General features: G+C 38.6%; 1 protein-coding gene across 1 annotated transcript; it reads left to right on the plus strand.

Moving 5' to 3' along the window:
* Tif-IA (RNA polymerase I-specific transcription initiation factor RRN3 homolog Tif-IA) lies at positions 1–27,243 on the plus strand. Its single transcript, XM_071584204.1, has 13 exons — positions 1–289; positions 1,356–1,445; positions 3,235–3,364; positions 4,583–4,688; positions 7,235–7,387; positions 7,866–8,029; positions 8,220–8,334; positions 12,578–12,677; positions 15,765–15,897; positions 17,502–17,667; positions 20,000–20,190; positions 22,310–22,559; positions 26,751–27,243. Exons 1-13 carry the CDS (start codon positions 119–121, stop codon positions 26,950–26,952), a joined length of 1,971 nt encoding a protein of 656 aa, XP_071440305.1. The 5' UTR covers positions 1–118; the 3' UTR covers positions 26,953–27,243.

Consider the following 27,243-nt stretch of genomic DNA (forward strand, 5'->3'; position numbering starts at 1 on the left):
TTCCAGCGCCATGGTGTGCGCTTCGGAAATAAACACGTGTGAGTTTTGTGTGTTGGACTGCTATTTATCGAGGAAGTGCTAGTGGATAAATTAAAGTGATTTCGGCAAGCGAAAAACAATGTCAAAAACCGGAATTCTCAAGCCCTCAGGGGCTTCCTCTAAACCTTCGAATAAAGTTCAATTCCGAGTTCCATCAGGTTTGAAAACCACGTTGTCAGAATACGTTAAAGGACAAGATAACCGATTATACGAAGAAACAGTGTCATTATTGAGGGATTATGACGTAGTGGTATGTCTGTTTACCTTCTGGTGTTATTTTAGAACCTGCTATAACTTTTGACTTGTGGTATTTTGGTCACTAGAACCGCAGTTGTTCACTATGCCGGAACTGTAAGGGGCCACTGTGCTGCGTCAATATTAATACATTTTGTAAGCATGTAACTTCCAAGGTCTTTCATGCAAGGGTTACGTTTCAGGGAAAAACCTTTAAATAATACTGAGACGTTGACGTTGTTGGACTGGGAATACCTCGTGTATCTTCAAATTTCCCAATAGTGCTGTTCTTTTCAACCAGATTTTACAAGTGTATTAATGAGTTTTTTGTATTTGCATGTTTTAAGTAAATAATTAGAATGGTATCAAAAACGATTTTCATATTGTGTAGTCCAGTTATATTTCATAATGATTCCCACAAGTTACTACACAGCGTTAGTTCATTGATAGTGAACGAAGTCGTATATCAGTGGTCTTCTGGTATGAAATTTTGGCAACCAGATGTTTTGTCATTGCGTTTTTCCTCAACACATATAGCTTTGGTAGAAGAATCCTTAACATATCCCATGATAGCCCTATGCTCTTGCTATCGATGCATGCTTCTTTATTCATGGCGTTTTTTTGTATGCCGGGAAACCTTCAGTCTTCTCATTGAAACAGAATTTCATGAGTTCAGCTTAAATAGTATATGCAATACATTAATGTGTGTACATTCATTTCAAAGACATCATTTGACCCGGAGCTGGGTCATCCAGTTTCTGGTGGTGGGTGTTAATCATTTATATTGCCTTCGTGATCTCGTGAAAATGTAAAGATTCAGTGTAGATTCCGTTTGAGGCGAATGATTGAACTCCGTTTTAAATTTACAAAAAGTGGTATGCATGAAGAGTTTAAAATTCATATTTGACCTCTATCATTATCTCACCACGTATGTTGGGATAAAGATAAATTTACACTATTGACTCGGTGTGCCTGAAAGAAACTCATTCCTTTCTATTGATGGTATGATTGATATTTATTGTTCTGTCTTGGTGATGGCACCTGCATGTATTAACTATAATTTAATTATTCTTAATTTTTAGGATGAAGATCTCTTACAGCTCCTGAAGGAGGTTCGCAGTGTTGTTTCAATCCTTGATAGAAGAGTAAAATTCTTTGTTCATGTATTTCTGGTAAGTACATTTGAACATGATGATATTTCCAGATTATTAATGAGTCCCAAGGGCAGGTCAAACCAAGGGTGATACAAATCTGAAAAGGATATTAAAAACCACTGAAATTTAATTTATAACTCATTTGTATTTTACAAGAACGTTTGAATGCTGTCTGTGCCTTAAGGAATGACTCTTCTCACACAGTTCTGTTTTATTCTTATTATAACGCCTCCATGCATTGTTTCTTTTATAAATTTTAATTTAGATGACTCGACTAAAGTAAATGATATGGCATTTGTCTAAGTTAGCACCCATTAAACATGGGCCTAGCCTTTTGTACTGTGATGCAATGTATAGATGGTGAAAAGTTCATGTACAGTAATTAGTTAAAACATCTTTGCCCATTTAACCCCTTTACTTTAAGAGGATCCTTTCTAGTTAACTGATTATAACGCTTGCCTGGAAATTAAGAAATCTGGATTTGAATTCTGGTTTAGGTGGCATATGTTTACAGTGTGAAATTCTTGCTTGATTTTAGTGGTGTAATACCTCATTCTATGATTCGTTTAAAAATTCAGATTTTGCGGTAAACAAACCTGGAAAAAGTCAGGAATTACTGAAACTCGCTGGACAACCCTGGACAAATTGGGGAATAAATGAGGGATATGTCCAATAAAACAATCCTGAATATGTGAATTAGAAATAGAATATGTGAATTAGAATTAGGAATAATGAAATATTGATTAGAAAGACGGAAGTGTAGTTGCGAGGCAAGCTGGTGTTTGCTCTAGTCCATTTCATGCAAAACCCATGCCAAAAACTTAAACTATAGTTTCAGGCCAACTCCAGTTATACCAGTGGCATGTGAAAAGGAATGATTACAGGAAATACCTAAACAGACTTCAGATACTCAGGAGAAGAATCAGGAAAAGGAAATTTCACCAGGGAAAAGCCTAGAATTCAAATCAGAAAATAAGTTTGCATCTTGCAAGCAATCATTTGTTATTATGATTGGATTCATACAAACTTCTCAATTGTTTCATCCTCACATTTCACAAAAACACTATTCCAAGTGTCATTCATACTACTAGGCTAATGAGGAAATGAAGTTTAAACCTCCTGAAAAACATGAACCAAAATTTGAAAAATAATGGACAGTAAAACCTTTCTTGAGATTTGAAAATAGATTAACATTGTGCACCAGGTCGCCAATTTAGAAAAGTTTTCATCGTTAAATGGTGAGGATTTGAATGCATTGCACTTCTTTGAATTCCCTTACATTGCATGCCATCCACAAGCTATGTAATCAATTTTTGTTGTGGCTGTATTCTTGTCTGCTCATAATTTGAATTAAAATGTGATCATCACCTTGATGTGATGCACTTTTACCCAAATTTTTTCAAATCTTAATTTCTGTCAAATATTTAAGAAATTGTGTTGATTTTACATTACCCAATACATTGAAATGGAATGTATTACTCCAGAAATTGTTGGGGTACCATTGCATAGACCATGGAGGGCGAACCTTTTGGTGATTGAGTGCCATTGTTTATGTACGCAATAAGGGTATACTCTTAACATGCATGCCACCCCATGTGGTTATCACGGTGGAATTGACCGTAACACCCTCCCAGCTCTGTGTACCAAAATAATTACTCTGCATGGCACTTGGGGCATGCAGGCATGTGCCATAGGATCACCACCCTCGGCTTGGTAGTCTGGTGGTAGCCTAATAATAAATGATGAAATTGATGTTTGGCAAACGAATGTTAGTACTCGGATATTAAGGATGTTAATTTCCTTTCAGCTTATTCCGTGGGCTCATCGTGCAGGCTCTGTGGTTGATGAATATCAAGGTTTTCTGTTAGATTTGCTAACAGCCCATAATTATTATATTGACATTTCATTTGAAATTTTAATAAAAACATTTAGGAATGGTGAGTAATAATATATTTTAGATTCTAAACCCTTGAAGTGAATTGTTTACAGATAATGTGAACTGTCAACATTCAAACTGATTTTACTAAAATTCATTTTATTGGTATTCTAACATTTGAGGTAAGGTTTGGATGGGCACAGACTGAACAATTATTCATTTCTTTGTTTTTCCTGACAAAAACACAATCTGAAATCCAATGCTGCAATAAACTTTGCCAGAACGCATACATAAAATACTAGTGCACCAAAAAACCTCTTCTAACACACATGGAGGCTAAAAGTAATGCTAGTATGATGCAACTTGGTTGCAAAGCATTACCACAACAAAGCATGACCTTAGTGCTGAAAAATATCTGCTGAAATGCTAAGGAGCATGCCAAAGACTTATTTTTTAAGGGCCTTTCCATTTTCAGGGATTACCCTGTATTCATACCCATTAACTTCCTGGTCATTGAAATCTTCTTCCTCAATCCCATATTATTCAGGGTATTTCTCCTCTCTTCACGTGATCATTATTTCCTTCTTCTTGGTGATGACCATTCTAACAAGATGTCTTGGCCATCTTTCTTTGTTCATTCTTTGGTTGCACCATTAGAGAGCTTTTCTCAGGAGTCTTTGTACCTTTAATTCTTTGGCATCTGTTACTTGCCTAATATCTGAATTTTTTCCTTTCTAACTTGAATCCCCTGGCCCCTCTCCTTATTCCCTCCCATCCCCACAGCTCGTATTTAACTCCATTTGTTTTTCACAAGAACAGCTACCTCAGGTTTTGCTCTTGCAGCTTTTTTTCTACTCCGCTCCAGGAAAGAAAATAAATTGCCAATCAATTCCCCTCCCAAGTCCTTCTTTTTCGTTTCTATCATTGCCAGGATATTCACTCCCAATAGCCCTCTTTCCTTCATTTTATCCTCAAGTTTTCCACTCAATCCCTGGACATTCCATGTTCCGTGGCTGAAGGTTCTCTTACATAGCCCAAGTCTTTAATGGTTCATCCATTTGGCTTAATTTTCTTTGGGAAATGTTGCAAAATTATTGTCCCAAACCTATCAGAGCAACATCCTTGTTAAGCCTACCTCATTTGTTTCGGTAAATTCATTTTAATATTTGCCTTTGGCTGAATTGAACTCATCACATAATCTGTAAGTGAATGAACTGCTTTTTTCTATCAGGGAACTAGTCTCACAAATTGATAATATATGCAATTAACAATTTTTCAGTTGATCCTGATGCTGTGGAAGATGATCCTGTTCCCAGTGCTCATGAAAGAAAGGTGTCCGCCAATGTTCATAAGGTCCTCCAGGACATATTAAGAGTAATACCATTGTAAGTTCTATGCTAATGTGCTTAACCTTTAATTTTGGTATTTTAAATGAAGTAACAGTAGGTGGGTTTATTAAGTGAGTAATTCAAAAGTAAATTTGGTAAAACTGAAAAAAATGTAGCTCAGAAGGATCATTTAATGAATTTATGGCTCGCATTGCCACTGCCTAATTGGGGCGATGCCTTGTACACACCGTACAATGCAGGAGTTTCCTGTAACCTTCACATCACATTCAGCCTGCTGTCCCGGACCTATCACTTCTTGAAGGCTCGTGGAGTTTCTGAATATTAAACAAGGAGTTTGATTATCAAATTGCGGCTTGCATTTAAGCGAACTAGCAGCGTGAGGCATTCTCTCTTTGCCTCGTGGTCAGGCAATGCATTCTCAGTTAAACACATGCAGTGCAGGTTCCCCTCAGAATCGAAGATCTTTCTGAAGTCACCGATGAAGTTCTCTGCTGCCTTTGACTCTGAGCTTGCTGCTTCACCTTGCCTCACTATGCCATTGACGACAGTTCTTCTCGTTGACTTCTTAAACCATGCATGGCTCCCCTTGAGCACTCGTTGGGCTGATGATGATCCCGATATCTTATTAACGAAGTTGCTGGAAATCAATTTTCCCTTCTCACAAATTATATTCCCATTAATGGTGTCGCACAGCAAATGCTGCTTGTTTATGAGAATCAATCTTTCAGCATTGTTGAGAATACGTAGCCGTTGCGTGAATACTCTTGTGACTCTATTTGAAGCATCTGCCCCCTTAGTCTCGTCTGTGTTCTCTAAGAAAAGGCCCTTGTCGACCGATTGTTAATCTGCATGTTAGATCAGCCACGCTCACACCTTGTTCCTGATTTTCAATGACTTCACTCTTCATTTCATCTTTTTATTTTTCATTTTAATTCGCTGATGGCTTTCTTCTTATGGATTTTTCTTCAGGGTCAATTTTAAAATTATGCACCAAATATTATTGAACTTCGCCCAAAAATTCACAAATAATATGTCTTAATACAAGTCAAGAAAAACGTGTGATCACCAAGGACACAAAGGTGCCGGTGGAATGAGTGCGAAATACAAACTGCTGAAGCCAGTGCGAATCATTCTGGGAATTCCTATCTCCTTGGCACTTGTTGTGCAAGAAGTCCCTTGTTAAGGTGTTCATTTTCCAGAATAATAAATCAGCTCATTGTGCAAATTGCTCTATCCAAAGGTGCTCGTTTAGCGAGATACCACTGCAATTCTTTTCATGTTCTCATTCATTGTGCAATGAGTCAAATAAATGTTTACATGCTGAAATCAAGGGTTTATGTGGTCCATGCAATAAATGCATGGACTGGTGGAATCTGGTGGCCATGACGCGAACTATAGACCCCCTCCCACACACTAGCGATGGCGCTAGTTGCCTGAGACCCAATGGGGAGCCGCCGTCTTCCTCTGTGCTCGGCGGATCGTCGAGCTGTGCTTATGGTGCCAGTTACGTCATAGTTTCTGTTGTCCTTTTTTTTTTACTGTTTGTGGAAAATAGAAATTGACGAAATCACGGGGCAATGAATCAGCGTCAAGTGTTTTGGTGAAGTGCGGCAAAAGTTATCAAGGAATTTTACTGAAATGTGAACAGCTGTTTATAATGATCATGCTCTGAGGAAAGCATCCAAAGCCGAATAAGCATTTTGAAGATGGCCAACCAGATGGCACACGTGATGCGAGGCCGGGACGACCTTCAACCACCCGTGTTGTTGACAACTTGGATCGTGTGCAGTACACTGTCCGTACCGATCGTTGGAAAACTTTGCAAATGAAAGCTGATGAATTGAATTCGGGAAAATGAACCGTGCAAACTATTTTAACCGAACATGATAGATGGATCCTTCATCATGACAATGTACCCATTGCACATATAGCATTGATTGTTTGCCAGTTTCTGGCAAAAAAATTAATCGGCATCTTTGATCATCCTCCTTATTTGCCAGATCTCGCCCCCAGTGACTTTTTCCTATGGCCATAATGCAAAAATGTGATGAGGGAAGATGTGGACACAATAAAGCAAGATCTGGGAAGATGTGGAAGACGCAATAAAGCAAGAAACGATGAGAAAACTAAAAAGCCTAACTGCCGAGGACTTCCAAGGGTGCCTTAAACAGTGCATGAAAAGAAGAAGATGGAATAAGAAGGCATAGCCATACGAATGGGGAGTACTTTGAACAGGGGACAAAATCAATGCAGACTGTATTTTGCAAAATAAAGTTTTTATGGCCTCAGTTTGCATATTTATTGGACAGAGTAGGATTTAATGAAGCTGTACGTAATATGTGTCTGTCCATGAGCTTGAATGGGATTTTCTGTCGAATTGTCGGCTCTTTATTCTTGTGATTATCTTACAAAGAATATCAGAGTAACATTGAAATATAAATATAAGTGGGAATTTTCTAACATTGAAAAATTAAAATCCAAATTGGGTAAAATCTGTCCCATAAACCTAAGGTTGCTAACTTGTGGTGTGAATGATTGATATAATGTGTATGCTGAATTATAATTACATTACATTTTCTTAGGTCCATGGAAATACTAATTGAGCACTGCAAGACACAGTATCCTTACGTCCGGCGCCCGGCACGCGAACAGGAACTTTACCTTGGCAACCTGCTGACTATTATGAAATACCAACCTAGTTTGCAGTCTGAACTATTAGGTGTAATCATTTCGAAGTGAGTATTTAAAATAATAGGAATGCCTTAAATGTAATAATCAAGAGGTTCTGTGTAGTGTAATTGCCTGATGTCAAAGTGCATCCATTACATAACTTAGAGAGAAGAAATTTGTCTGTTGTGACCTCCAAGAAATTGAAACGTGATGATTAGTTTCAAGTATATTTGTAGAAACTTTCAAGCTGAGTGGAGGCAAGCTGAATTTCAGCTAAATTTGGGCAGATTGCAGCAGTTCTGCTTCTAGTGACCCCTTAATATTCCTCCTGCATTTCACTGCTGGACTCTGCCAGATTATCCAGGAGTCTGGATTGTCAAGGGTTTACTGTGCATGTTTCAAACAGGTTTTAAAAATGTTTTGCAACCTTCTCATACTTCTTGATAAGGTGAAGAATATTGTCAAGTGAAAATGTGCGTCCGCATATATCGTCTTCATTTTGCGTTCACCTAAATGTCAATCAATTATTTGGTATACTCTCAGGATGATTCATTTGGATGTGAACTCTCCATTTGATGAGATTGAAGCTATGGAAGAGGAAGAGGATGACGACGAAGTTTCCCCAGCATCCGTGGATGATTTAGATGCAACAAGCACTGTAACGTCCCTGATGGGAGGCCCTTTGGTCAGAAGAATAGGAGGGACAGGTTAGTTCGACCATTGGTATTCACTTATTCTGCTTCGTAGAATCACAATTCTCGTCATTTTGCATTGTCAGTAAGCAGTCTTTACATGTCTGACCTGGAAACTAATGTTGCATTTTTCAGGAGTTATTTTAAAACTATAATTGGTATTAAACTGAACATTGCTAAACTTGCATTTCTTTCATTGTTTCAGGGATCAGGCACCCTCTCGCCAATACTCTAGATCGTAAAATGGTGCGGTTCTTATCCTACATTAGCTCAGAATGTATCAAGAAGAGGGTTACCAGAGAAGATCAAGGTGTTAAAAGGTAAGGTGAATTTCCTTTCAGATCCAAAACAGATTGATTGATTTCAAAGAAGTGATGGGCATGCCTTTTTCCCCTCCCTCTCACTTAGTTTTCAAAGGGTGGCTAGTTTATACTCATGCATACTTCCTTCCAGTGGTGGCTCTCCTTTGAGGCGATGCAAATCCTTTCTCTGCTATTGCTCTGAACCCATCCACTGCCTTCCCTAGATACAGTGATCTGCCTGCCCCCTCAAAATCCTTTTTCCTCACCTGCCCACACTTGTTATATACTGAGGTGCGCAATTCAGAATGTTGCCAGAAGATGCCTTATCTGGGTGAAGGCAGTCAAATTTATTTCAGCAGTGTGGATAAGTGTCATATCCGTTACTTCATTGAATATCACATCACTTCCATAAACTTATATGTGAACCTACCAAGAAGATTGATTGATGTTTCAAAATAGCATTATAATGTTGCTAGTTGGTTTGAAAATTTCTCCATTTCTGTGACTAGATGACTTAAAGAGGATGCCCAGTGACCGGAAAATGACAGAGAAGTAGTTTCATCATTAATTAAATATTTCAAACTTACATTAAAAATATTCTAAGTGTATTCTGTTAATACAAAGGTGATTTTAGAAATTAAAAAAGAATTTTCCCTCATCATTTACCTCATAACTTAAATTTGAGTGACAATGTCACATCGCTCTGCTTGCATTAGACTCAATTCAAAGCCATGGAATATAATTCCAAGAAAGTGTTGGATTAGAGGTGGTCCAGAAAGAAACATCCATTTGGTCTTAGGTGGCGCAAAGGTCAACAGATACCCTGCAGGTCACTTGCCATCAGAGTCAATACTAACCCTAGAATCATCTGACTGATAGCCATTAATGTTTAGAATGTTTGTACATTATGATTGTTACATGTTGGTGTGGTACTCCAACGGGTAGTGGGTTGGCCTAACGACTGGAGGGACCAGGTTTGATTCCTGGGGATGCCTCTAGCCACCCTCAGTCTCACCTGAGCTTTGCGATTTTTTTGGTATCAGATCTTCCCAGGAAACCATAAGCGGCCCAGAGATAGGAACCGACTCCCTCACCTTCCCCTGATATGTGAACACCGTTGGGCATCACACTATGCGTGTTCTATCCCCGCTTATGACACTGACCTTTGGGTTGATAATTGTGTTTTAAATTGATTTTTCACCCTAGAACTGTGGTGGACCCACAATTGTGGAGGGCGGGTCATTTTATAAATTGACGAAACAAGACAAGCTATAATCATTCTATGAAAACATAAGTAAAGTTCATGAGATGCCACATTGTGACTTGAAAGTTACAGGTCACTGAATTACAAAAATATGTAGAAAATCAATGATGCCATGAAATGAAGTTAATACTTCCTTTGTCAATTAATTTCATAATTTTTCTAGCTTGGTGAATGGATGAACAAAGAAATAATCTGCATGGAATTGAACACGGAGTGAGATAACAACCGCAATGTGCTGAGGCTTCAAAAAGAAAATCCATCAGTGGGGGGAATGGGAAATACAAAGTTGCAAATGAGAGATATATCTATGGACCCACTGCTACATTGAAGTCACAATGATATACTGAAGTGAATACATGTAAATAGAAAATAAGGCCACGTATAATATGTTACAAAAAGGTAAAGGTTGCATCATTGGAGGACCAGAGGACAATAAGTTTGATATCCCACGCAGCTAAAGTTGTTCTCAGGATCATAAACAAAAGGATAGAGATTGGGCATGTGATTACTTAGGGGATGATCAGTTTAGGTTTAGGAAGGGGAGAGGTACGCGTGATGCCATTGCAGTAATGAGATTATTAATCGAGAGGAATATAGAACACAACCAGGAGGTATTTGCCTGTTTCGTAGATTTCGAAAAAGCGTTTGATAGAGTGAATCGGGAAAAACTAATGAGTATTCTGCAGAAAATAGGAATAGATTGGAGGGAAAGGAGGCTAATCCGCAACCTGTATATGTCTCAGACTGCCCAGGTGCGAGTCCGGGAACGGGGAGTCCAGTTGGGCAGTGTTAGGAAGAGGTGTAAGGCAGGGTTGCCCATTATCACCGTTGCTGTTTGACCTATATGCAGAGGAAATGATCAAAGAGGCATGGGAAGACCTGGGGGTAGGAATGAAATTGGGCGGGGAATTCGTAAAATCAGTTAGGTTTGCTGATGACCAAGCTTTAGTTTGTCAGTCAGCCAAGGGGTTGCAAGCATTGCTTAGTGAATTGGAAATTCAGTGCGACACATATGGGATGAAAATCAATATTAATAAAAACAAAGGTTATGCAATTTTCTAGAAAGAATCAGGCTAAGGTAAACATTAAAATAGGAGGGCAAAAACTAGAGCAGGTAGAACAGTTTACGTATCTCGGTAGTGTTTTGGACAAACACGGTCAAAGTAGTTGGGACGTAAGGAGAAGAATTGCGCTAGGCAAAGAGGCTTTCACAAGGAGGAGGGAGTTGATGACTGGGACATTGAGTAAGGATATTTAGAAAAGACTCAAAAACTTTGATATGGAGCTTAGCTATGTACGGCGCGGAAACATGGTCATTGAAGCTGGAGGATAGACGTAGATTGGAGGCTTTTGAAATGTGGGTGTGGAGAAGAATGGAGAGGGTGAAATGACAGAGAAGAAAAAAAATGAGGAAGTACTTGGTATGGTGGGCGAAGAGAGGAGTTTGTTGGGAGAAATCCTATGGAGGCAGGAAAAGTGGATGAAGGGGGTAGTGACTGGCAGCGGGATGTTGAAGACTGTGATAGAGGGTAGAATGTTGGGCAAAAGAGGAAAGGGAAGGAACAGGATAGGGATGTTGGACGGGATGAAGGGAGGAAGAAAGTATTCGGAGACGAAGAGGGACCTGATATAGAGTAGGATGTAGTGTTTTGCTAGGGGTCACAAATTATTTAATTAGTAATTATGTCCATCCAAAAACCTACCTTAACTGGTAGATTACCTAATTATAATAATAATAATAATAATAATATGTTACCTCCTGCTCTCAGGGGATTAGAGAAGGCAAACTGTTGACGGATGAGGAAAAGGCATCTACGCGAAAGGATAGCACACTTAAAAGAGCATATCATCTGTTTAGCCCTCAAGTGGTGTAGCAGCATTTTTTTGAAGCCTATTTCAATTTTGAGGATCAGTGTTCGTAAGAAAACTTGCATGTGATAAGTAGTTGTTTCTCTGTTTTTCACAAGTCAGGAAAAAAATTAATGTACATAGTGTTTTTTACATCTACTAGCAATATTTGTGGTTCTGTCAACTTATTTTTTATAATTGTTGTTAAAGCTATGTTCATGTTCCACTCTGGGTGATGTCATAGCTGAAAGGAGGGAGTGTCATGTGGGAGTGCAGTCCTGGCGTCAGGAGATAACAAAGCAGTCAGAGCAGTGTTAGCGGTAATGTGCACAGAATCTTTCAGAATATAGCAAGCGACTCAGAAGCTGTCAAAAATCCCAATTTATCTCAGGTGGACAAATTAACAGCTCAGGTGTGTGGCATGTCAGATAGCGCTGTGCAGTATGTAACAAGTGCAACGGAGGCAGAGGAATAGATAAGAGAATCAAGTCTTTGACACTCCCAGGAAAAGTACGTAGGGATGGATAATAGGTGCACCGAAATAGAAGACTACAATGAGAAAGATGTTGGTGGAACTGTACTCAAATTCTCAGCAACAGTGCTGGATAATTATTGAAGAATTTGCATGAACTCAGATAAGCTTCAGGTATGTAGGTGGCTAAGAGAAGTGAGAATTTCCAAATATTGTGTTAATGTCTTCATAATTCTCATATCCTATAGGTTAAGAAGTGTGGCTTTGAGGGATAAGGAAAGTTGATGCCGGCCATTATGTGTTCCTTAATAATGTCTATTAGAAGGTGTATTTAGGATAAACGAGGTGTTGTTGTAGGAGAAGAATATACATTTTGGATATCGTGAAGGAAGGTAGAATGTGAGCTGAGGTGAAAAATTGTTTCTGTGCATGCTGTAGATTGCCAGTGTGTTCTGTGCTGGTCTAGGTAGAAGTTGTGTGGCAGTATATAGTCCCTATGTCAATGTAGTTTTTCTGAATCCATCAAAAGCTCACCTCAGTATAATTCAACCAGTGTGTGCACTGAAACATTTAATGGGCCTTTCAGGGAGGAATGGAATTTGATACTAAGCAACAGTTTCTTGCTAAACTCGAGTGTTTTGTAAACTCATTGAATTGTTTTTTTCTTTCTTTTTCAGTTTTCATATCGAGGCTTTGGAGGAATTATATTTGCCAACCTTAGTTCACCAAGATGAGATGGAGGACTCCAATCAATTACCATGTCAGTCGGGAGATAAGGTTTGTTGCATATTTTTGCTATTTAGTATTCATCCAAAAACAGCCCTTTGTCCTAAAATGTTGAAATATACTGAAATATTGAGGTTATTGAATTAATCTTGCAATTACCGTAAAAGATTTTCTATTCTAGTGACGAGGGTTGTCTAGGAAGTAGCCTAAATTAGGCCATAAAAAAGCACAGGATTAGGTACAGAAAATATTATTTACATCTCAAAACTGGACATCTCTGCCATTTTTTCCACATACTCACTGAGCAGATCTGAGGATTTTCCATGTCTCTGAGCTGGTTAAGATATTTCCTCTGTATAAAATTCTGCCACGTGTGATCACAGTCGACCAATGAAGGGGTTACTCGTCGAGATGAGCACAAACCTTGTGGTAATCTAACCTTTTAGTCTGAATTCCATGCAACAGACTCTTAGAAATCTGTGGAAAACTCTATAAAGGACTTAGATTTTGTAAAACGCCAGTTTTGTCCAACATTTTTGTCAAGTCTCCGTAGCAGTTCATTGTTCACCACAGATGGATCGCCAGTTCTTGGACATTATGGAAATTTGTCCATTTAATGTTACCTCTGACCCACAACACTCACTCATCACTTAGTCTGTGCACAGCCCAAATATCCTGATGAATGTCGGCTGCTTTGACATTTACGACCAGTGAAAGCCTGAATGGATGTAACATTTGGTGGGATTTCCAAATGTATTGTTCATTTTGACTCGCTGCTGCCGTAAACACACGACGTGCGGCGTGGCGTTCCCCCAAACACTCTGCAGGTGGAGGCGTACTGCCTCTCCCTATTGTGTGTGTGCGCGTGTGTTTGTCAATGCAGAAAACATTCCAACTCCCCCCTCTACATTGTTTGCTACATGATAACGGAGGTTACTTCCTGGATAGCTCTGGTATTATTACATTATTTTAGCTATTATTGATTGAGTCAATTTCTGTTTCTTTGGTTATTATCAGGTTATCTAATGCATGGAAAATATAGGATTTCTATTCTTGTTGCCATTCCCTCCAAAATAATTCTGGTTTAAAATCCAGTTTGGTTGGCCAGTTATGTACTTCTCCCACATTCATTGTTGAATATGCTCCGAATTCTTCTCTTGTGATGACATGGTGAACTTCCGCATCATGCCTGCAGGTATGGGGTAGCTTATGAAGAATGCTACAAGATTTATATTGTTGCACGATCATGTATTCCCCTGCTAAAGTCTACATTAATTGACGTTTTTAGGTGTCTGTTTGCACGGGAATGTAAAATAAAGGAGGCTAATGGGAATCGTTCTCATTTAATGAGAGAGTTAACTTAATTATGCACTTCAATTCACTGTGGAAGATCTTATCATGATCTGTACCAAGTACATACCGGCTAAAAAGTATTAGTTAACATGAGTGCTACGCCTAATTTCATGGGTAAAATAAAAATTACAATTGGTTCATTTAAAAGTAAAAATTGTAATGTTCTGATCTCATCTTTTGGGTCCACAGCCTTCAAGTTATTCATCATAAGAACTCACGATTTAATAATTAATGTTGGAAGAAGTTATTAGGAAGCCATTTCTGCAGAAATTGGTGAAGATACAGGGTTCGTCCGGAAAATAAGTGTACTGAGCTCAGGAAAAAAAATTTATTACACTTTTACATATCTTAAGCTAATATTCCTCAAAATAGGACCCTTGTGAGTCGATACACTTGTTCCAGCGGCATTCCCATTCCTGGAACGCTTCCGCGAAGGCATCATCGGAACCTCTCGAATACACGTCGTCACGGCCTCTTAGACGGCGTCCAAAGTTCCGTATCGCGTTCCTTTCAAACTCCTCTTTATCTTCGGGAACAGAAAGAAGTCCGGTGGTGCCAAGTCCGGGCTGTAGGGTGGGTGCGGCAGCGTTGCCGCACCATGCTTGGCCAAGAAGTCCGACACAACAAGCGCGGTGTGAGACGGCGCATTGTCGTGATGCAGCCGCCAGATGTTTTTGAACGCTGGCCGGACGCAGGCGACTCGTTTTCGAAGCCTGTCGAGCACTTGGACGTAAAATGCAGCATTTACAGTTTGTCGTTCAGGTACAAATTTGTAGTGGACGACTCCCCTTTTGTCGAAAAAGACAATCAAATCAGTACACTTATTTTCCGGACGAACCCTGTATTAATGAAGACTAATCCAGTGGACTCAATTTGGGCCACAAATTAAGCAGACTTTTGTTGCTATTGCCAGTAAATTTCTTCAGTCCATTTGTTCATACATGTGACAAGTGCAAGTCCCGTGCAAAGAATGGTGTCAGGCATGACACATTCCCATTCCCAGGCGTGCTCTTTTTTCCTTCTCTACTGTAAGGTGTGCCCTTGGGTATTTAGCGCATGTGTCATGCTGGCTCTTCTTTTGAAATTCCCCTTTACAACCAGCTGCTAATTTGCATACCTCTTTCAATATAATTTCAAAAGAAACAATGCCGTGGAAAAAGTTAATGATCCATCTTTATCGAACAGCCTTCACATGTACATTGCATTTATGTGGAATTGCCTGTCCCATTTTTCATTTTTAGCCTTGAAGCTGCTCAGAAACACAGAGCTATCAGCCATTAAGCTTATTAGCCATCCACATTTAGCCATTGCGCTATGAAAATATTAACAGTGATCCTCTGCTATGGCAGGAAATTACGTGACATGGTTTTATCCTAAACTCATTTTGTGTTTTCAAGATTAAGAAGTGGAAGTTTCATTTTTTTACGAGTTAAGAGATGATATTCGATTTAAACTGCAAACATTCCGGGAAAAACCAAACCAAGAAGCGACCGTAAAACTGGAAGAAATTATTTCATGTGACGGCTTGTGATGTTAGGATGAAACTGGAAGTGAACTAGATGTGCATGCTTGGAATATTTTTAAAATGGATTTGAGATGAAAGGTATCGACTCTCCAGTCAGCGGCTCCTTGCAACCTTCTCGAAGGTTGAGTGCCAGACTTGAGTCAATGCAAGTTTTGAAGCAGGAAATTCTGAAAACATAAGTTGAAGTGAATAATTTTGAAAAGGGTTTATTCGCTTATCTTTGTCTGCTCGGAAATGACTTTTCAATTTCTTTGTTAAAGGAAGTGGATTGGGCGAGATGCAAGTCTCTCTTTGTAGACCTGAAGGACGTGTTCTCTCGTCTCGTACTGCCCACGCATGGATCACACCATGTGCAGTTCCTCATGTTTTACGTGGCAGCCGGGGGTATCCAAGGTAAGGCACACACGATGTGCATATTCTGTCCTTTTTATGTAAATCTTGTGGCGTACGATTATTAATTTAGAAATTTAACGTTTTGATTTATGGTGGGAAGTCTGTTGATATTTAATCTATTTTTAGAGGAAACAGAAGAAGAGATCCCCGTGATAGATGTATTTCATTCATGACTGTTTATTGGTGGGGCCCTGGAAGAAATTCCCAAAAATGTATTAACTAATGCTTACAATACATTTTTGCACCCACTGAAATTGAGAATGGGAGCATACCCTCGGAATGTATACTGAGGAAGATGATGAGGAAATACAGGGTTCGTCCGGAAAATAAGTGTACAGAGCTCAGGAAAAAAAATTTATTACACTTTTACATATCTTAAGCTAATATTCCTCAAAATAGGACCCTTGTGAGTCGATACACTTGTTCCAGCGGCGTTCCCAGTACTGGAACGCTCCCGCGAAGGCATCATCGGGAACCTCTCGAAGACCCGTCGTCACGGCCTCTTTGACGGCGTCCAAAGTCCCGTATCGCTAAAAAATTTTGCTTTATTATCGCTAAAACATTCTCTAAAAAATGTGGATCATTTTTGCAGTGATCCGCAAGTTGTGTTGCGATTTCCAAACGATTGAGTCTTTGATCATCACTGAGCACTTTCGGCACCAACTTTGCACAAATTTTTCGCATCTGTAATTGGTGCCTAATAATCTCGTGCACTATTGTTTTTGGCACATTACCCTGCTCTGCTATCATCCGAACACTAAGACGACGATCAGAGTTCAGTACATCGCGAACTTTTTGCACATTTTCGTCGGTGAGTGTCGTTGATGGGCGTCCAGGCCGTGGTTCGTCGTCGACCTCTTCTCTGCCCTCCACGAACATCTTGTGCCACCGAAAGATCATGTTTCTGGACATGGCTGACTCCCCGTAAGCCTGGTTAATCATACCGACAGTTTCGGTAGACGATTTCCCAAGCTTTACCGCAAATTTGATGGAATAACGCTGCTCCAAAAACTTCGGCATCGCGTTCCGTGACGTGGGTCGAAGCGTGGAGGTTCGCGTTAACAGAGCTCCTCACTACACCACAGCTCAGAGCCGACTGCCTTTTTCAGCGTCGCTTGCCAACATACCCCCCTCCAATCGCAGCCCGTCAGAGCGGTGCTGGGCGTGCCTGGAGCGGCGGGAAAAAATCAATACACTTATTTTCCGGACGAACCCCGTATGCTTGCAGTTCAGTTCAGACGTCAATGCGTAGAAGTTCTCTCTAGTGTACCTCAATTGGCCATCATTGACTTGGGAGGTGATTCTCCAGCATTTGTTCAACTCATCATAATTATTGATACTCCCATCAGTCCATGCTGTGGAAAATTTTCATGATGAAATTAATGCATAGTTTTTAATGATCCACAATGAATTTTATCCAGTGGGAACAATTGGAATGCTTGTATTTATTTCATTATTTTATCATCATTTTTCCAATGTAGACTCTCTTGTATTAAAAATCCTATTTAGTTCAGACTCAAGGGATGACATAAATGTTGATGTACGTCTTCAGTTCTATTTCAAATTTTTAATAGTTGTTGTTTGTGTGTGCATATTTTGATCAGACACCAAGAGTGATGGGAAGGGCCAGCAATGGGTGAAGCTTGCAGGTTCGTTTGTGTCCCTCCTTTGGGGAAAGGCAAGCAGTCCTAATTCCGCTCCGGTGGAGAGGGTTGCTGCTCTGAGCTATCTTGCATCCTTCCTGGCTCGTTCAAAGCTGCTGCCCGTTAGGTGAGTGGTGTGTGTTTCTTCTCTTAAGCACTTCTTTCAGAACTTGAGTTGAAGCTACTTTTTGCACGCGGGAAACATTTAAGAATCCATGAATTAGTATCGTTTACTCTGACGGGGCAGAAGATACTTTGGAATTTAGGAGCAGTTAAGAACTGTGACGGAGGAGATGGATGGAGGAGGGATTCAGTTGCATGATAATATCTAGCTGTTGCGATGAACAGCATTGGTGGATGAGACTTCAGAAGCCATAAGAGATGCTCAGAATACCACACTCTCTAAGTTATTATTATTATTACTTTTTATTTGCCCAGAGATCACAATACAAAATCACTTGGCAGGTGGTGTATGTACATGACATAAGGCACGTCAAAAAGAAGCATAGAGACAGGCTCAATTAAGATACATAAAAAAATGATGCTTATAGTTACATAAATGTTTGGCACAAACCCATGAACATTGGCTGTAACACGGACATGCAATATCAAATTCAGAAAAATCATTGATCTCCAAACATGAATCAGACCATGACCATTGCTAGAAATTAAAAGTATGGACTTACTGGTCGGGAATATTGTTGAGATATTCATCAACCGAGTAGAACATATTACGCTGTAGATATCTTTTTAATTTATGCCTGAATGCAGCAGTTCTCTTTGTATCCTTGATACTTTTGGGTAGTTGGTTATATAACCAATCTGATGCCCATTTCATTGGGTCCTAATTTCAATGCTTTAGTTCTTATATTCCCACAATGGATGTCATTCTTTCATCTGGTGTAATGATGTTGATAGGCAGAGTTAAGAGCATAGTTTGCCAATGTTATTTTTTACATACAGAATTAAAAACATAATGTAGATGCACGGGAGTGGTAGCTAGTTTAATTCATGGAAAATAGGCCTTGATGGAGCATTGTGAGGTTTCCTGGTGATGTCTCTCATCGGTTTCTTTTGCATTTTAACCCTCTTAGTGCGGCGGGGATTCCAGGGGTACTAGTGAGGAGTGCAAAGGGTAATTTAAGAAAATGTATCACCTTAGAAAAAAAAACATTATGAAGTTATTTGTTTAGATATCCATGTGCAGTTTTTTTATTTTAAAATATAATATTGTAGTTAATAATAATGTAATACATTTACATCATCTGAAAAATAAATGTAATTACTAAAGTATCATAAATTTGAAGAATATTTTTTAGCAATTATATTTCGATTTTTAGACACAAAACCAATATTTAAAAAAAAAAAATTTCAATTAAACTACGATATTTAAATATAATAAAGAATCAAAAAGACATGCAGAAAATATTACAAATAAATAAAGAAAAACCAGTGAATTGCAAATTTTTTTGTCAGCCTCTGCATAGTTCGATTTTGTTGAAAAGGCTGATCTCACTGATTCAAGTTAGGACTTTTCCCTTTTCCTTGAGACTGCGGCAATGTGCTTACAATCTAAAGGCAGAAAAAAACCAAGTTCTAACTCACAGGGAATTGCTGACAATGTAATCCATTACTCAGGGTGCAATTGATTAGATAGGATGGACGGCAAGAGAAACCAAAATGATTACAAAGCAGTGTTCTCATTTCCATCGTATCAACAAAGTCTGAATAAGCAGCCATATATCAACACCAGGACACCACAACACATTCAAGAGATTACAGATGAAAACAGATTAGTAGCCTTTCAGTGGCTTTTCAAAGTGGAAAGACCACTCAGAAAAAAAAACAAGCAAACAATTAGGCTGAGCTTCCCGACATGTACAAAACTGAACGAAAAATTATAGTAAGAATTATACTTTTTGAAAAGCATTTAAAATCGCTAATAAAAAATTAGTTACGTAATTCTATGAAATTCTACCTATCGATAGCACAAAAACCATAAATTAGTAGAGAAAAAACCACAAGTTACAGCGATTTAAACAATAGCCTACGCAAGAGCCGATATATCAGCCCGCCGCACTTTTCGCCAGGGATACGAAAGCCGATATATCGGCCCACCGCACTAAGAGGGTTAAAGATGGTTTGAGAAATAGCAGCTGATCCCCATAATATTATACTGTACGTTATATTTGAATAAATTTCCCCATAGTATACGTTGAGTAGTACAGTTTTACTTGTACTTTCATACGGGTGTCTTAATAAGTAGCAAGTTGAACTGAGGTTGTGTTGAATGGCTTTTACATGCGTATCCCAAGAAATATTTGCATGCAGAGAAATGCCTAGAAATTTACATTCCGTCACATGCTCAATTGATAGGTCATTAATTTTTACATGTTGTGTGTGTACAAGTGCTTTTAGAATTCATTACTTGCATTCTTATATTTTATTTATTTTTGCAGCATTCTTAAAACGACCTTATCCGACATGTGCCATTGGATACATTCATATATTGGGCGTCAAGAGTATACAGAAAATGGAGCACTGACCAGGGAATGTGAAAATCGAAATCACTCGGTCTTCAACTCTGCCTGTCATGCCGTCTTCTATGTCATAGCATTCAGACACATGTTCCTCTCGAAGACAAGTCAAGGTATGGGAAATTTTTTATTTTGTTATGAAACATATTTTCTTTATCCTAATTATTTATTTTGTTTAGGAAATATCACTGATATGGTTAAATTTAGATGTAGAACTCTTAATTTTTAAAACAGCAGATTATCGGTTTCTCATTTGAATTGTGATTTAATAAATTTGTGCTTAAAAGATAAGATGCTGGCTAAAAATCATGATGCTGGAATTGGGTGTAAACAATTTGATTATCTCTCGTGTAGAACTTTGGTTATAATTAAGAAAAATGGTCTGTGGTTCTAGGACTCTTGCTAACTTTGAGTTAGGAAATACAGCAAACTCTCCGTTATCCCTGTGCGTATTACCCATTTTGCTGGTCATCCTTTTTAGTCTCTTCCTAACACGTCAACTTTTTAATAAAATTATGATCGCAGAGGTAATTAAGTGCTGTAAAACTTTGATTTACTTAGGAAAAAAATGCAAGTTTGAAATACCTTGGGCTTTCTTAAAAGTTTTTAATTTACCCAAATAAAAAGTTATCAATAGTATTCTGTTAAAATTATTTGTCACCCAATCCGCCATTTTATTAATGTCCCTTTGGAGTATGGTGCGGTCACTGTCATTTTTGACTTTCTTGTACATAATGCAGTCGTCTGCAAAAAGTCTTATCTGAGAATTAATATTTACTGGGAGATTATTTATATAGATTAGAAACAAGAGTGGGCCAAGTACGCTTCCTTGTGGGACTCATGTTACCCTCGGTTTCTCAGAATACACTTCTCCTAATTTGACCCTTTGCGTTTGACCTTCCATGAAATTTATGACCCAAGAGATTACTCTTCCATCTGTGTGTAGTGGCAAATGGCCCATCTTGAGCATTAAGCAGAATTCCATATTTTCCTTCAAGGCAAGCAATTGCTCTTACATAGTTGCACTATGCAACAAATATGTCATTAACTGTCTGCATTGCTTTATTGTAATTGCTATCATATGTCGAATATGAATTCATGTCGGCGGCAATCCTTTGTCAATATTTGTAATTCACCAATCATTTGTTTTTTTCCCTGGTTACGAGATTGGTTTATTGCTGAAAAACTAGTGTTAATCGCAAGAAATGAAAAAAGGAGGGTCTCCACAGACATCCATTTGTATCGCGAACAAATTTGCCGCTTATTTCAGTTATATATGTTTTTCAATTATCAATGTTTCATAATACATCCACTAGCACGTGGGTAGTGGAGAATTGACCGTATCTTTGAAAATAAAAATTGAATCTATAAAAATACTTAAAATTACGGGATTTGCAATTATTTTCTGGTAAAATATTTGTCATTGGAAGGAAATCCTTTTTTAATGCTTTAAAACTTATAAATATATTTGCCATTGTTCATAGTATGCTCATTGTTTATGGTTAACGGTTTAAATTTTTGTGCTGAAAAAATGACCAAAAATGACTGAAGAAAAAAAGTTGCCCCCCCTGTTGATTTAGGCCCCCGCGTTGGCCCTCCACTACATGTGACTATGGAACTGTTGCTGGAGTAATCCCCTCACTCACGTCAATAAACCCCAATATTTCTATCTCATCTGTCTTTAGGCATGACACGCCCATATGTTCTGACGCTCTGTCACTTCATGATTTCTGACTTTCCTGCCCTTAAACCTAATATTGTTGGTCCCTATTCTCACGGTGGCCTCTCTTTTATGTACCTTCTCAAGAATTCATCAGAATCCTAAAATTGCAATGGGAATATTTGCGTGAATGTGTTATTTGTTCAAGAAGAAATGGAGCAAGGAATGTGTGGTGAGTGAGCCTTTTAAAACAATTAGAGGGGAAAGTGAAGGAACTGTGGCAATGAGACAGTTACATCCTTAAACGATGGATTGGTTTATATGTATTTATAATTCAATGTTGTAGAAAATTAAATATTCAAATTAACATCTTGATACTTTTTTATGCATTCAATAGAATTTTTAACTGAGAACCTTACTGATATTATAGATTATGCATTTATATTATATTTTAATAGCCTGCCAGTCTCTTAGGTAATTTATGTATTGGCACAAGCATTGAATGAGTTAATTGATGATGTTTGTTGATATTTCTCTGATTTGCAACCCTTTTATCCCCTTTTTAATCACAGACATACAGTTTCTTCAGTCCCTGAATCTGTCGCGTGTTGTCACGACGGCACTCAACCCACTGAAAACATGTCCGGCGAACATTGCAAAGCGCTTTGTGTCTGTTGTTACATCTTTACAGCTTGCATACTGTGCAACTGTCATGGAAGCAAATGCACGGGAGACTATACCAGTTGAGAGTAGCAGTACCATGTTTGCAGCCTTACCCGTGATTGCTTCTTACTTTCCATTTGACCGTTTCGTTCTTACAAGGTGAGCTTTTTATGCTGATAACCATGTGGGGGCATATTTATTCTTTGGAGAAATAATTTAAAATATACAGAATTAATTGTTAAAATTCTGAAATTTAAATGCCTTCACGTAAGAGGGCATTGCAGTGAAAAGAATATGAGTAGAAAGAACTGCAGAATGTAATCAGGATGCCTTTGTGTGTGTGTCGTGGGCATTGAGAAGGCTAACAATAGAAGGGCAGAGTGAATTAAGTGGTGGCAAGTATTGTAGAATATGGCAGAGGTGCATGTGCAACTTATTCTTTTCCAATTGCAATTGCAGCGCTTGCAAGGGTAGCAGAGGGTGAATGTGGATAGGTCTGGTAGGGGAGGGGGACAGGATTGGCCGTCTCATGCCTTTGAGCATAAATGCGGAGAAATTGTCAGGGGTGGCATTAGTGAAGGGCTTCAGCTGGCTTTAAAAGTGGACGGCAAGATTATTAAGTTGGGCTTTCAGGTGCTGAAGCAATAGCGAGTCAGAAAAGGGATTGCAGCCATTGTGAAGAGATTTGCAGGAGCGATGTGAGTTATGAGATGTAGACTAACTGAAAGAAAACAAAGTAAAGAGATTCCCAAAATAGGAAAGCGAAACTAGTAGTACACTAAAAATATTAAAGGAGGCATGAATAAACTGGTGTAGATGGAGCAGTTTGTGTATTCAAGTAGTATTTTAGATGAACGTGGCTAGGTTTGTGAGGACTTGGTGGAAGAATTGAATTGGGCTGGTAATCATTTACAAGAATGAGAGAATCAATGACCATAATCTAATAAAGGTCTAAAAATAGGATAAGTAAAGACTGTAATAATGGAGTGCATGAGTTGGAAACTTGGTCTTTGAGTCGAGAGAATGGGCATGGATGAGATGCCTGTGCGATGTGGGTGTGGGGAGAGAAGTCATTTGGGCATAGGGGGAGGCAATGCTGTGATGCTTGATATGTAATGGGTGAAAAGAGGAAGCTACCGATGGAAATTCAAAATGGTCGAGAAGAAGTGGGCCGAGGGAATATTGAAGGATGGATTATTTAAAGTCATAATAGAAAGGGTAATAATAGGCAAGTGGAATAGAGGAAGGAAAAAAATAGAATTTTTAAACAGATGGCATGCCATGAATTGAAGGGAAGAGGCTGCTGTATATAACCAGCTATCTATGCTAAGGCTCTGAGCAATCCAGAAAAAAGTGTAACTAGTCTTTCATAGTTTCTAGCCCATTTGGCTAGATTATTACGAGGGTCATCCGGAAAGTAGTACCCGTTCGTGAAATAAAGACACAAAAGTAAATATTAACAAACATAAAAAATTTTATTTGAAAGAGGATACTTTAAACTACTTCTCAACATAATCTCCAAGCAAATTAAGGCATTTGTCATAACGTGTGACAAGTTTCTGTATTCCTGCTGCATAGTCCTTCGCCGCCAGCTCATTGAGATACGCGAGGGACCCATCTTGCACAAATTTTTGCATAATGCAGATGGTGTTTAACAATTTCATGAACAATTGTTCGAGAAACATTGGGAAAATGCTCACAGATGTCATCAATTGTGACGCGCCGATCGTTCCTCACGAATTCGTCAACTGAGCTCACCAGTTGGTCTGTAATGACAGACGGTCTCCCCGAACGCTCATCGTCGTGTGTGTTCCCCCTCCCCATGTTGAAGTTGCGACACCACCGCCGAACTCGTCCATTACATTGTCTCCATACACCTCCTTTAATTGGCGATGAATATCACATGGGCGAACGTTTCTTGCATTGAGGAATTTAATCACTGCCCTCACTTCACAACTGGCGGCGTTCTCAATTTTTTTAAACATTGTAAACAATCACAGAAACAACACAGGCAATGCTAGCGTCACGCAACTTGGCTCAGAGAAGGCAGACAAGCCACTGAAGCTATCTGACCTCGTCCAGCGGCTACTCGCGTCGTCAGCACTTCATGCGGCACGAACGGGTACTACTTTCCGGATGACCCTCGTATTAGCGAGTAGCAATTTACATCTTGCAGTCCTCTCAAGTTAGCATGGCTTTCGTTGTAAATTCTATTTTAAGCTTCCTTAGAAATGCCATATTATTTTTCATTAATTACAATACCAGGATTAAGTTTTTTAAATCCTCTTTGTAGCTTATTTTGCTGCAAGTGACTTTAGTGGAAAGAATGCAAATTTATGGCATTTTTTCCTGTCACTTGCGACAGTAAAGAGGAGAGGGTTTGAGTGTACTGAGTCCAAATAATGACTCGGTGCATATAGGAACTCTCCAACACATGCTTGAATGTAAACATGTAGCGTGTGAGTAGTTAGGTCCAGTGGATGGAGGAGTTAATCTCCGAGCTTTATTATGTGAAGCTTTATTCATTATTCATCAATTGAGAGAATGCATGTACATGTCTGAGTTTGCCTTAATAATGTGCGGTAAAATCTTGCTGTTCCTGACAGTGCCAATCAGGAATCTGCCTAATCCGGACAAGTGCCTGGCAGTGTACTGCTGGTGGTTCATCTATTCACGATCTTATTGAGGCAATATTGAGACACTTCATAGTCCATTCTTCCAACTAACCGCTATACATACGTGCCTGAAAGACAATTAAAAACCCCCAAACCATATGTGGAGGAAAACCTACCTGGGTGGGAATCAAACCCACGACTGCTGATTGTGTCAAAAAAAGAGGGCCAGTTTCTTATTTTGAATGTTGGCGGGCCAGAGTCAAGTTGTACACGTGCAGAGGTATCCTCTACATATTGTTTCCGAAGCCATGTTTCAAGTATTTCAATAGCATGTGCATTATCCATGCTACTATTTTCCTAGCACCTTGAATATTTCATTTAAATTACAATTGTAATGTTATTGAAATGCTTTGAAAATTTGACATACTTAAAAAAAAATAACAAGTTTGAAATACTAAATGCCTTGGCTTTCCGAGAAATTTTTTAATTTCACGAAGTGAAACATTGTCGATAGTATTTAATTTTTAAATTTAAACATTTTTTACTATTCTTGCGCAAAACTCGAATTAATCACTTGGAATGAAAATGAAACATATCACGGCCATAATTGCCTCATATTTCGATGATCCAGCTTCATCATACATCCATTTGCAGGAATATTAGAGACTTAACTATAATTCATATTTAAATGGTATGCTCTAACACTTGATTGCCCTCATGTATAATGATAATAATATCCTTGTTTGTCCAGCGGGCAATTTACAGTTGTGTGCATTATTGAGAATACATGGCAGGTGGTGTATAGGGCACGTCAATCAGATATAGATCATCTCTTATTCCTTGATAGAAATACAAATACAGATATGATGGGAAACTAATGTACGATTAAGTTTTAACATATGAAGTTTTTAGAAGTCATCTGTGATCAAGAGTTAATGTGATTAGAGGGGAAAATTTTCAATGTGGTTGCTTGAGTCAAACCCCTTTAAGATATCCCTTTTATGGACAACCTCAAACACAGTGTGGATAATGGCAAGAATTTACTCTGCATAGTTTATCTTAATGTTCATTAATATATGCATAATATTTATGTTCACTGGCATGCAAAAATGAAAGATGGCTGTTTATTCTCCCAATACAAATATGCTTTGGTTGATGTGCTCGTGGAGTGAATATTTGGCTGCTTTATTCGTGGGGAAGTTGTTAATGTTAACCTAAATAGGGTGGCATGGGATGCTCGTATACGATTTTGCATGTGGAAATGTTTTCAAGTAGAGCTAAAGACTTGCAACTCTTGTGCAATTTCTTAAACAAATGCTATGGTGGAGTGAAACTAGTTTAGATGTTTGTGTGATGTAATTTTTTGATTTTTCAATTGAACATCCTCCGTTAAAATTCTTCTGTTAATAGTTAACTTTGTGTTCAGTGTTGCATGGTGAATGATAACATATCATATTGCTCTGGATCCTTGGCAAGACTGAGAATTATATTTTTGAATGGTGATGATATTTGTTTGTTTAACGTCACCATTGCTAAGGGTCGTGGATTTAATTTTAATTCATTCAAACTATACCAAAAGTGCTTTTTTTGCTGAGGAAAGGGTCTTTATTCATATTAGGGCAGTGAAATTTTATTCTGAAAGCCTGTTGATTATTAAAATGTTGACAATTTCTTGTTCTTTTTTAATTCCAAGATTGATGGTAAATTATAAATAATTCTTTTCGACTTTTTCTAGGTCTGACTGTTTCATCAGCCCATTGTTCCTTCAGTACCAGGGGCAAGAGGAGAAGGAATCCCCTGAAGATGAGGATATTTCGGAGGATGAAGACGGAGACGACTTCCTTGATGAAGGCCCTTGCAATGTGTCAAGGCGCGTAAGGGATGTCTCCATGAGTGAGGTCTATGGGACATCGCCAGGTCTAATGGATTTGAGTTGATTAACTTCAATTAGTACTTTTAACTTCTGGCTGTCACAGAATAATGAGTCAACGTGTTTCTTTTTGTTTGCAACAGTTTCCCTGTTTGAAATGGGTGGCTATGCATGATGTGTGTGTCCCTCAAAGTGGATGTTTAGCTCATGTGAAGTGGATATTTTCTTACCGAAAATTATTGTAAAATGAACCAAGTTGAAGAGTGAGAATGGGTGTAAATATTTGTTATCATAGGTGGTTTTTTTGAAAAGTTATGTGGTTTTTTATTGAACTTGGACTGATTCTTATTATAAATGA

Source organism: Hetaerina americana, unplaced genomic scaffold (genome assembly GCF_022747635.1).
Source record: "Hetaerina americana unplaced genomic scaffold, ioHetAmer1.1.p SCAF_1, whole genome shotgun sequence".
NCBI lineage: Eukaryota > Metazoa > Arthropoda > Insecta > Odonata > Calopterygidae > Hetaerina > Hetaerina americana.

What these genes read in the sequence shown, in the direction of transcription:
- Tif-IA (XM_071584204.1), top strand. Translation starts at nt 119, where the DNA reads ATGTCAAAAACCGGAATTCTCAAGCCCTCAGGGGCTTCCTCTAAACCT. An exon ending in TTAGGTGTAATCATTTCGAA is followed by an intron (nt 7,388 to 7,865) that starts GTGAGTATTTAA and finishes GTATACTCTCAG; the next exon opens with GATGATTCATTTGGATGTGA. An exon ending in GACCGTTTCGTTCTTACAAG is followed by an intron (nt 22,560 to 26,750) that starts GTGAGCTTTTTA and finishes GACTTTTTCTAG; the next exon opens with GTCTGACTGTTTCATCAGCC.